The 10993-nt window shown below is 48.3% G+C and overlaps 1 protein-coding gene across 1 annotated transcript; it reads left to right on the top strand.

Moving 5' to 3' along the window:
- The first annotated feature begins 6222 nt into the window (after nucleotides 1–6222).
- Nucleotides 6223–8459, top strand: FOXQ1 (forkhead box Q1). Its single transcript, XM_066187157.1, has one exon. The coding sequence runs from the start codon at nucleotides 7034–7036 to the stop codon at nucleotides 8270–8272; it is 1239 nt and encodes a 412-aa protein (XP_066043254.1). The 5' UTR covers nucleotides 6223–7033; the 3' UTR covers nucleotides 8273–8459.
- Nucleotides 8460–10993: the final 2534 nt, after the last annotated feature.

Raw genomic sequence — 10993 nt, 5'->3', positions numbered from 1 at the left:
TTCAACTGTTTCTTTTCCAAAAGGTAATAGTTTTCCTAATTAGTCACTTGCTTTGATAAGGCACTGACTTTTACTCTAATCTAAATTAACAAGACTTTATCTACTTCCATCATTTAAACACACCCTACTTGCAAATCTGGTATGACTAAAAACCATGACAAGTGTTTGGTTTCATTTTACATTTGCTTCAAAGTGCCCCACTTGGAGGTTAATTATTAATCTACTAAAGTATATGTAAAGGTTCAGGGAAACAACAGGGTTAGTAGGTAGAGCAGTAGTGGAGGAATTAGGAAACCCATGTCCTATTCCCGTCTTAGATCATCTAAATTTGGCCAAGACATTCAAAACCTGTGAACCTTTACTTACAGAACCAAAATAGCAACACTCTGTACAAAGCACTTTGACATCTGTAGGGAAGAAATTTCATGGGTGTGAGGCAACAGGATGTTTATTCACACCTTAAAGAGACTGAAACTCAGCTAATCCCTTAAGAACTCACCTAGGAACTGGAAATCAAATACACAGTGTATGCAACTCAATGAAGTAATGATTTTATTACATCTGCAGCAACAAAAGGACCAGCTCCCCAAGCTTTTACTGCATTTCTCTGCCACCCGAAAGGTGGTGGAAACGTGCTCAATTTCTGGAACTAGTTTGCAGGACATAAATCCCCATCTCCCACCACCAGAGGTACCGCAGTGGATGTACCCTCGGTGTAATTCTGCTCTCTGTTCCAGGAGTAAGCCAGCAGCAGCATGGACCAGATTTTCAGATACCAGTGATACTGGAGCTGTCCAGGGGGTTGTAGAACACAGCAAATGCAGGGTAGAAAATGCACAAGAGAGGTACAATTTAGGGATAGTACTGCCAAATCCTGCCTACCATAGGAAAGTCTGACTGTCAGCAGCCTGCTCCCAAATAGCTCCATTATAGTGCATTTCACTTGGTCTTGGAAAAAATAAAAATCAAGAAGGTTTCCACACCATTATTTATTTATAGATTTTGCTAATGCTTATATAAATCATGGGATTCCACCCAGAAATAGCTGGGGGGAGGGGGGGGGGGAGAAACAAACAAAAAAACCACACACCCCAAAAGAAATCCAACCCAGAAGTAAGAAAGTTAAATACTTATTGCCGTTCAACTGGAATATTATTGGCAAGGTGATTAATGTGTTGATCCACGGTGCTATAAATAGTACTTTAACTTCGTTGAATTGAAACATATCCTTCATATCTCTAGTCACTGTTTACCCATGTAAAATATATGTGGGTTTGAGTTGGCTTAGGTGTACTCCAGCAAGGGCTAGCAAAGTTCACTCAGTCTCCATCATATATTCAAAGTCCTTCATTCCTCAGTTAATTTTGCTGTAATTCTCTTTCAAAGTTCTTCACTTTCCTCCATCAATGCATGGACTTGCAGGCAGTGAGAGGCTATTGTAACAGCTCAGCTGGTGTTTCCTCATATCACGGGCCAGTGATAGCAAGCCTCTGGCATCAATACCAAGTTGGATGCCAACAGATATTTGGTCTGGCACCAGCAAAAACAAGCTATGATGGTTTCTTTTTAAGTTTGTTTGGCACCAGTAGCAAAACTCATTCACTGTGCTTGGCAGAGAGCCATAGAATTTCACCAAATGGCTTCTGCATCATAACTTCATAACAAGCATAACACAGCGTAACTTCTAATTGCAGTGGAGTCTGCCCCTTAGCAAGCAATTCTCTCCTCACAATTACATCCAGGATTATCAATACATGTGCTGCTTTCCAATACCAGTTTCTTCCCCACTGTAAGAAAAATTTCCTTGAATAGATCCACAAGCCCCTAAGTCCATCACCATTTGGATTTTGTCCCCCGTGGTGCAGTTACATGAAACCCAGCAATCAGCCATGAGAAAAGCCTATGGGGACAGTTACTGAATTAAGTCATCACAAAATATGTTGTAAACACTGTCTTGATTTAACCTCACCCTGCACTTTTTTTATGTCACGTATTTCTCAGACTGCAAACCTGCAATATATTCCAGAGAGGTTCACCTTATGCCAGTGTGGAACCTCATTCAAGCCCTGGAGGCTTAACACAGCACTAGTAAAAACAGAGAATTAGCTATAAATTATCTGAGTCTCAGGACAGAGCAATCTCCATATTGACAGCTCCTTGCTAAATGGTACAGCACTTTCCAGGGAGGCCTTGTGGTGGATAACTCAGTGGACACAGTACAGGACAAGGGCTCCAGAGAGCTCAATTCTACAGACAGGGCTGCAACTGACTTACTGAATTATTTTCAGCGGGACTCGCCTTCACTCCTTGTCGCTTGTAAAATGGGAGAATTCTGAGATTTGTCCATGAAAAGATGGTGTAAGTATTAATAACAAGAGCAATAATGTCACTTCCTTCAGAAGAGAAAATCTGTGCCTGCCCATTCTGTCACAATCCAGGGCTCTGGAGAAAAAAAATTGCTTAGATGACGACATTTTTTATGGAACATGAAGTGGGCACGGGGAGGAAGTGATACTAATCTCTCAGCATGGGAAAATTTCATTCTGAGCAACATCTCCCAAGAAAATAAAGACTGCATGAAACAAATTTGAAATGGAACTCCCCACTGTAAATTCAGCTCTTAGTACCTGCCAAAGACATGAGAGAATTTCTACCCACAGGGAATGTCTGTCCTTGTGAAAAAGTGCCAGTCTTTCCCAATGAGGGAATTCACGTAGATAAGCATTCTGCTTCAGTGATCAAACTCTTCCTCTCAAGGTCTAAAGGAATTTCCACTAACCTCCTTTCTTACAGCTTGGTCTCTAGCTGGATTTCCTTCAACTACAAAAATATACATAGTGCAATTAGCCAACCTTCACAGACCGTAGCTCATTTATGGATGCTAGGCACATCTCCTGCTGTGAGCAGCCCATCCAGAGCAAACTCTTTGAACTGCTCTATTGTTTTTCACGTAGTGTATCCAGTTTGATCATTCCTGGCAAGGCAGTGCAGTCCTGCAGCTTGCCACAGGAGGAGAAGAGATGATGGAGCACTTTGTCCAGCTGGTGTGCTGGACATCTCAGATCCACATACAAGCTTGCCTACCACTAACTATAGGACGTTCCCAGTCGCCACAGAGACCTTTATTGACCGGTCATTCTTATATGTCCTTACCTGGAAACCCTCTCTAATCTACAGTTAGTGGTCTGGAGAGACAGAAGGCAGAAAAGAGAAGTAAGAAAGAACTGGGTAAAAAAAAAAAAAAATAACTAGACTAAATGATATTTTTAAAAAAATTTAACCAAGAACATATCGTGACACACCTTTGTACAGCGTTTGCTGAACTAAAAACCCATGTCTCCATGGTTTAAAATACCATGGAGACAACATAACTGGATCAACCAAAAATACACTCACAACCACCAGACAGTGTAGCATTTTTCTACATTTAGCAAGGAATATTTTTGTAATTGGTAGCTTCAGCAAACCGCAAAGGACTAGAGAACCTAATCTCCAAATACCCATTGACAGACTATTTCTGAATTAAATGACTGAAATACTACAAAAAACAGAAAGCAAAGCTGATCGTGTGATTTTCAAGCAACCATTCACATTTCTCCATTTGTCTTTGACTGGGTACTGTTTTGGGTAGGAAAAGAGGGGATCGTACATCAAAAAAAGTCCTGCTCTGCTGATCTAAAGAGGAAGAGACATTTCATTTTAGAACAAAGAATTAGATTTTTTTTTTTTTTTACATTGCTTCACTGGAGGTTTTTGGAGGTTTTCTTGGGGTGATGGGGGTGGGGTGTTTGGCTTTGCTATAATACAGCACATCAAAGTGCTTTTGATGTGAAGTTTACTTAACAGAATCAGTTTTTCCGATGATTGTGTTAATCTTTATAAACCTGAAGGCGATACTGTGCCTTTTAAAAAACTATAGCAGGAAAAGACTTGAGGTTACATACACTCTCAGTGGTGAGAGATGGGAGTAGTTGGATTATTTCACCACTTCTTACAACTTGGCTTGTGTTTCATGGACAGCGTTAGCAATGGGCTTGGTATTGCTCTCACTCAAGCCAGGAAGGCTCTATTTAAACCTTTCACGGCCCTTTCATGACCACCTTCATAGATTTTCCCAGATTAGAGCCACCAGAAATTTTAAGGGACAGTTTACAACAGGCACTGGCTCAGAGGTAGCAAAGGGACCTTGAGCCACAACAAGAATCAATGCTGATCTTAGAAAGATTCCCTGCTCCCACTCATTAATAGCTATCTTTGTATTATTTTGAGTACAAGCTTCTGTCCCCTCTTAAATCCTGCAAAACCAGCTTTGCCATCCACTCCTAGTCTTGAAGTATGGTTGTGAAAAAGCTTCTGTTATGTCTGACGTGTTTACCTACAGCATTTGAATGACTTTTTAAGTTCTTTGAATAAAGATAAGAGACAATGTGTACATTTTCCACACAAATAGTGGAACGGTAATAAAATAAACATCAAAGGCAAGCTAGCAAATCATCGCTACTTCACTGCTATTTACAACAAAAGCAGGAAGAGGAAAAAACCTACCCTTGCCATTGGCATCATCATAGAAAATATGAGTTTTGGAAGGAATGATACGTTTTTCCCATACCCTTAAACACAAACATTGGCACCTACAGCTAAGACAATACTTTACTGAAGGATTTCAGTTTACATTACATGGAGACAACAACAACAAGGAACCAAGAGAGGTCTCCCTCCTCTAATTTTTGTCTTGCTGAATTGCCTGCTTTTCTTAGCTGGTACAGCTTTTGTGAGAATGGCAAAACATCCAGTGTACTATTATTTCTATTCAAGTTGTCAAGAATGCAATGAGAGGGACAGAAGAACCTCTCACTCTTCAGTATTTACCACGTAAACTCATGCAGACTGAAGAAATGGCAAAGCTTTGAGAAACAAAACTCAGCTGTGTGTGGGGGAACATATATTTTATTCAACAGAGATCAAGATATAAAGTAGGGCAGTTTGTTTCTCCTCTTAGTCCTTTAAACCTGTCTTTTTTCATCTTCCTCTCCAATACTCCTTGAGAGCCAGACCACAGCGGAATAGTCCTAACCAGAGTGACTCTGCATTATGTATTTATTCTAAAATAAGGTCCAATTTAGAAAGACTGCTTTTGAAAAATATGGAGCAATCCAACTCTTACTCCAGGACACAAAATTTGAAGCATACATATGAGAAATTAAACATAAGCACCACACTGGATTTCTGCTGATGTTTTTGTTATTGTTTTGCAGACACCAGCGTTACTGCCATATGAAGTGAAATGGCATTTTGCAATGGACTCTGAACAGTGAGCAGAACAGGGAGTTTTCACAGAAGCTGATGCCAGCTAGCTCTCTTCATTGAGTTGTTCTATCTAGAATAATGTTGAATGAGGGAAAAAAAAAAAACAACCAAACTCTGAAGGAGTTTGACAACTTAAACCTAAAAACAAAACCAAAAACGATGACTAATTTTTTTAGAAAGAAAAGTGTCTACATGAAATTTCAGAATATGTTGTCCCAAGTTTTATGGGAAATTTACAGATTCACTGTGATTTAAAAAAAAAAATGTTAAAATTACCATTAAAAAAACCACCAAACCCCAAACCCAAAACCTGCACAATAAAACATTTTACCAGGGAGTGACAATTTTAAGAGAGAGGTTACAAACACACCATCCAGAAGAGCTCAAGCAACGCTACCACAGAAGCAGTAGCACACGTAAAACTAAGGTTAAGGCTTTGACTAACTCTCTCATAGCAAAACTCCAAAGCATTGCCTACCTATTCCCATCCTATCTCTGCACTAGGTGTGCTTATGACAAAGAAAATAGCAATGTTTTCTTGAGAGAAAAAAGAGAGACCAGGACTGAAACTATTTTGTCAGACTACATAAATCATTAGGAATTTACAACTGCAAAGTCGTGTATTATTTTCCAACAGGTTGTTGAGCTGTCATATTACAACTTGTTGCTTTACACGGCGCTATTAAAATAAATCACTGCACGTAACAGGTTCAGCTCTGCCACCTATAAGTCATTCTGCATTTTACACCTGGGAGGCGGGCCGGCTCTGCTTAGTCGCGCCGAACTGCGGCTTCGTTCGAAATACCCGGGAAGGGGAGGGACCTGGCAGGAGAAAATACAAACAAGTTTCGTAAAATAACTTTCCAACAAGACCTCGCTGTCATCTTGGCTAATCACGGCTCTAATACGGCTTATTAGGGCATACCCACCTTTGCTACCTTGCTTCTCCACCCACCACCCTTTAAGATCTTTGTCCTGGCTCCGCCTCTCGCCGGCGTTATAATGGGCTGGTCTGAAAGTGGTGGAGAGACACACAACCACAGGGGAAGGGAGAGATAATGACAATAACACTAATAACCCTAATAACCCGTCTGCTGCCCGCCTCGCACCGAGGAGCCAGCCCTGCGTCCCGGCACTGACAAGGGTCGAAGCCGGCGAGAGCGGAGTAACCCCGACGGCCCTCAAGAGCTTCTCCCCCGCCCGGGGAGCGCCGAACGGTAACACCGGCAGCGGCCCCGAGGAGCACCGAGCCCGGGCGGACACGGAGAGGTGCCGGCTCCGGCAGCCGCCCGCCCGCCCTCTACTCGCACCATCTCCACGGGGGCCGCCTCGCCCCTCTCCTTCGGCCCCATGGAGCAGCGAGAGTAGAGAGCGACAAGGACAAAAAGGAGAGCGAGCGCCCCAGTGGCGGAGGAGGAGGTGGAAGCCCGGAGGAATCGCCCGGTCCCGAGGGTGGCAGGGCACCGCCGCCCGGCCTCGGTGACCCCCGGCCGCGAAGGGGCCGGCCCCCGCCAGCGACCCCGCGGGCCGGCGGGCTGAGCCGGGCGCGGAACCCCGCTGCCCTGCCTTGCCGGTGTCGCCTGCCGCCGCGGAGCTGTCCAAGCCGGCGAGGGGACAGAAAGCCCCTAGGTTTCCTCGCTGCCTCCCGCCTCCCTTGAGGCCGAGCCGAGGGGCGGGGGTCGCGCCCGCCCAGCGGAGCCGCGGGGGGGCCGGCGGCGCCATCGCCATGAAGCTGGAGGTGTTCTCGCAGCACTATGAGGACAAGCTGAGCACCGGCAGCGACCAGGAAGGCAGCGGGTCGCTCTCCCCGGCTCCGGCAGAGAGCGAGCTGGGCTCGGACGGTGACTGCGCGGCCAACAGCCCGGGCGGCGCGGCCGGGCGGCCGGGGCATCCCCCGCCGGCGCCCCCCACGCCGCAGCCCCCGCCACCGCCGCCTGCCGAGAGCGCCAAGGGGAAACCCTACACGCGGCGGCCGAAGCCGCCCTACTCCTACATCGCGCTGATCGCTATGGCCATCCGCGACTCGGCGGGCGGCCGCCTGACCCTGGCCGAGATCAACGACTACCTGATGAGCCGCTTCCCCTTCTTCCGCGGCGCCTACACCGGCTGGCGCAACTCGGTGCGCCACAACCTCTCCCTCAACGACTGCTTCGTCAAGGTGCTGCGCGACCCGGCGCGGCCCTGGGGCAAGGACAACTACTGGATGCTGAACCCCAGCAGCGAGTACACCTTCGCCGACGGCGTCTTCCGCCGCCGCCGCAAGCGCCTCAGCCGCGCCGCCCCGCCGCCGCAGCCCGCCCGCCCGGCCGCCGGCGCCCCGCCGCAAGTGCCGCAGGAGGCGGCTGGAGCGGGCGCCGCGTCCCCCGGCGCTTCTCCGCGCTGCTGCTGCGCCTCCTCGCCCTGTCGCTGCCCGTCGGGCGCCAAGGAGGCAGCGGCGGGGGGCGGCGGGGCGAGGCCGGCGGGCGGCGGCGCCGCCAAGTTCTCCAGCTCCTTCGCCATCGAGAGCCTCCTGCAGCGGCCGGCGGGACCCCGCGCCGCCCCGCAGCCGCCGCCGGCGCCGCACGCCCGCCTCCTGTGGCCGGCGCCGCCCGCGCCCCCGCACCTGCTGCCCGGCCCCTACCCGCTGCTGCCGTACCCACCTGCCGCGCAGCCCCCGCCCGCCGCCGCCGCCCTCTACGGCGGGGGCCTCCTGCAGCTCTGCGCCTACGGGCTGGGAGAACCGTCCCCCCCGCCGCCGGCACTGCTGCTGGGGGGCGGGCGGCCCTCGTTGGTCCCGGGGGAGGCGGCGCCGCTGGCGGAGCGGCAGCGGGCGCCGCTGTTCCAGGCCGGCCTCCCCAAGGGCGGGCGGGGGCCGCCGCCCGGCTCCCCGCTCTACGGGCCCCTCCGACTCGCCGGGCCGCTGCCGCCGGCGGCGGGGGGCTCGGCCTCGTTCCAGCCGTACGCCGTGGAGACCCCCCTGGCTTAATGGAGCCCCCCTCCTCCCCTGCGAGGGACATGCCCGGGGAAGCGTGGAGGGGGAAAGGAGGAGGCTCTGGATCCCGCACTTTAACTCCAGAGGCGACCACAGCCTCCAAACAAAAGCCTCGGTGACTGTGCCTTAGTGAAATGACAGTGGGTTTAACTTAAGCCAAAAAAAAAAAAAAAAAAAAAAAGGAAAGAAAAGAAAAAAAGGAAAAATAAAAGGGCGGGGGGGGGGGGGGGGGGGTGGGAATCGACTGTCGGTTTGGACATAGCCATGAGCCTCAAGTGCTTCTTACTGTTCTTTGAGACTACTTGACTTAAGCCAGTCCCTCGCCACCTCCTTTCTATGCCCCTCTCTTGTCCCCACGTCTCCTGCTACCGAAGCTTGGGGCAGCAGAGCGGGGGCGCCCCGCGGAGGGGCGCGGTGGCGGCCGCTGGGGGATGCGCTGTGCGCTTGGGAGGGTGGGGAGAAGGGAGGGGGCCGGGATCAGCAGGGAGAGAGAGGAGGGTTGGGGTCCGGGGTCTGCTGTGGAGCCGTAAGTCTGTACTTCAAAGCAATGCATCACTGTGCCAAAAGAAACCTTTTCTCCTGTCCGGCAACTAGCATTTCGTGGGAAGGGAGGATATTAAATTATTTATAAAAGTAGTGTTTTTAACACAAAGAGAGTGCAGCTTTTTAAATTAATTATTGGAGGGGGTGGGAGAGGGGAAAGGGCTCAAGGAAATGTCAGGAGTTATCTCCTGTCCTGGCTGGGGTTCTACATTTTTGGCCAAGACCACTGCTACTGGAAAGAGACGAGTAATTTTTTTCCTATTTCATTTTTGTGTTTGTATGTAATATATGTGCGTGTGCATTTTATTGACGCTCGGCCACCATGTTTTTCTGTTTTTTTGGGTTTTTTTCCTTTCTCCTTTTCCCCGAATAAAAGCTGCCCCCTAAATAAAGGCGGTAATAAGGAGAAGAGCGTGATGTCTGTGCTGGCGTGAGGGAGGGAAGCCTGTCGTGGGACAACCTTGACCGAAAACTTGGCTAGGGCCGCGGGGGCAGCAGGGCTGCCCGCCTTTTCATCCCCATCCCTGCCGGCGGGTAGAGGTGTCACCTATGGACCCGCCTTATATAAGTTACGGGAGATGAGAGGTTCTCCTCTTGGGCTGCCGCCAGGTGTGAAAGTCCTCTGCAATTCCTCGAGTCAAATCAGAATTTCCCGCCGGGGCTCAGCCCTGCAGAAATGCTGGCGATTTGCAGGCGGGGCCATTTGCAGGCGGAGATATTTGCAGGCTAACTGCCTGACGTAGAGTCAGCCTGTGAAAATCCTGTACATCTGCCTTCCTTTTATTTTTTGGGGGGTATTTCTCCCACGAAGGACAGCAAGTGACACGTAACCCTGTTGTCATCCCTCGGTCCAAGGAGAACTCGTTTCAGGAAGGTCGTTGGCATTACCGGGCTCCGGCTGCTTCTGGTGGAGACATCCCCGCTGGCACCTACAGCGGGCAAATCCTCAGCGGGGTGAGGGCTAGGGAATATCTGCTGGTAATGAAAAAAAAAAAAAAAAATTGCACTCGTTGCCTCCTCCCGAGGGGCGTTTGTTAAGGCTGATTTGTACTGTCAGAAGTGATCAGCAAAGCCTCAGAAAGGCTAAGCCGGAAAAAGGAAAGGTTAAGGGCTAACTGTCTGTGCTACTGAGTTGCAAATCAGTGTCGTCCCCGAACTCGAAGAGTTTATACAACTACTGAAATAATCATTCGGGGTTAGTTTGTTGGGTTGTTTGTTTTAATGAATACTTTAGAAAGCATGCAAGTCGGCGGGCTTTTTCCCCCTTCAAGTCCTCTGTAAGCACAGGTTACCTAAAGAAACCACGACAAGGAGAATTTTGGGCGCTGGATGGTCTTCTCTCTAATTACATGTATTTCGAATCTTGGAGTTTCTCTCCCACCTCTTTTTCCCTCAGCGCCGAAATTCAGCCGTTGCTGAATTCTACCCTGCTCGCAAAAATTGTTCCGAATAGCAAAGGTGTGTTATGAAAGGAGAGCTTCAAACAGAACAATCTGCGGCCGAAAACACCGACTTTTTTCAATACAGCTCAAACAGATTTCACGGTGTGTTTCGCTCAGCCCATAACATCCATCAGAACATTGCGAGAGATTAGTGACTAATGTATGAAGTAATCCAACCCTTGAAGGAATTGGTTTTTATGTACACACACGCATGCACACATACACACACTATTTCGACATAATTCTGCCTTCAAGGCTCTGTGCAAATATTAATCTACCCTTCCATAATCTGCTCTTTCCTCTGGCTTGTATTTTACCATCTCTTTTTTATAGGAGTGCACATGACCTGACACCATGCAACTCCTGGTTTCTTTTGCTTTTGTCCATCTATAAAGGTCATATTTCAGGGTATGTTAATAGTGTCTTAATGGAAAGTGGAGTTTGTTATTATAGCCACAAGTGTGTATTCTAATTGGCCGTATTTAAGTGTGAATAGGGACGAATTGTGTGTAAACGTATGCTAAACAGGATGACACTGAGCTTTTTACTTTTAGAAAATAAGTACACTAAAAAAGAAAAGAAAAAAAAAAAAGAAAGAAAAAAAGTCCGCAGAGTCCGATATATCCCTTGTTAATAAGTATTCTATTCTGTATTTATCTTCTATGAAACTCCAGCTTTTGATATGTCAAGAAACGTATGTCAGCAGTACAGTAACAGGGATATCTGTGTC

The sequence above is a fragment of the Chamaea fasciata genome, unplaced genomic scaffold, assembly GCF_029207755.1.
Source record: "Chamaea fasciata isolate MVZ Bird 193981 ecotype frontalis unplaced genomic scaffold, bChaFas1.0.hap1 SCAF_1, whole genome shotgun sequence".
Lineage (NCBI taxonomy): Eukaryota > Metazoa > Chordata > Aves > Passeriformes > Sylviidae > Chamaea > Chamaea fasciata.
The sequence above is the reverse complement of the archived record's forward strand: the minus strand, read 5'-3'. Positions and strand labels throughout refer to the sequence as shown.

Bases quoted from the DNA above. Each gene is read 5' to 3' on its own strand.
- FOXQ1 (XM_066187157.1), top strand. From the start codon at position 7,034: ATGAAGCTGGAGGTGTTCTCGCAGCACTATGAGGACAAGCTGAGCACC.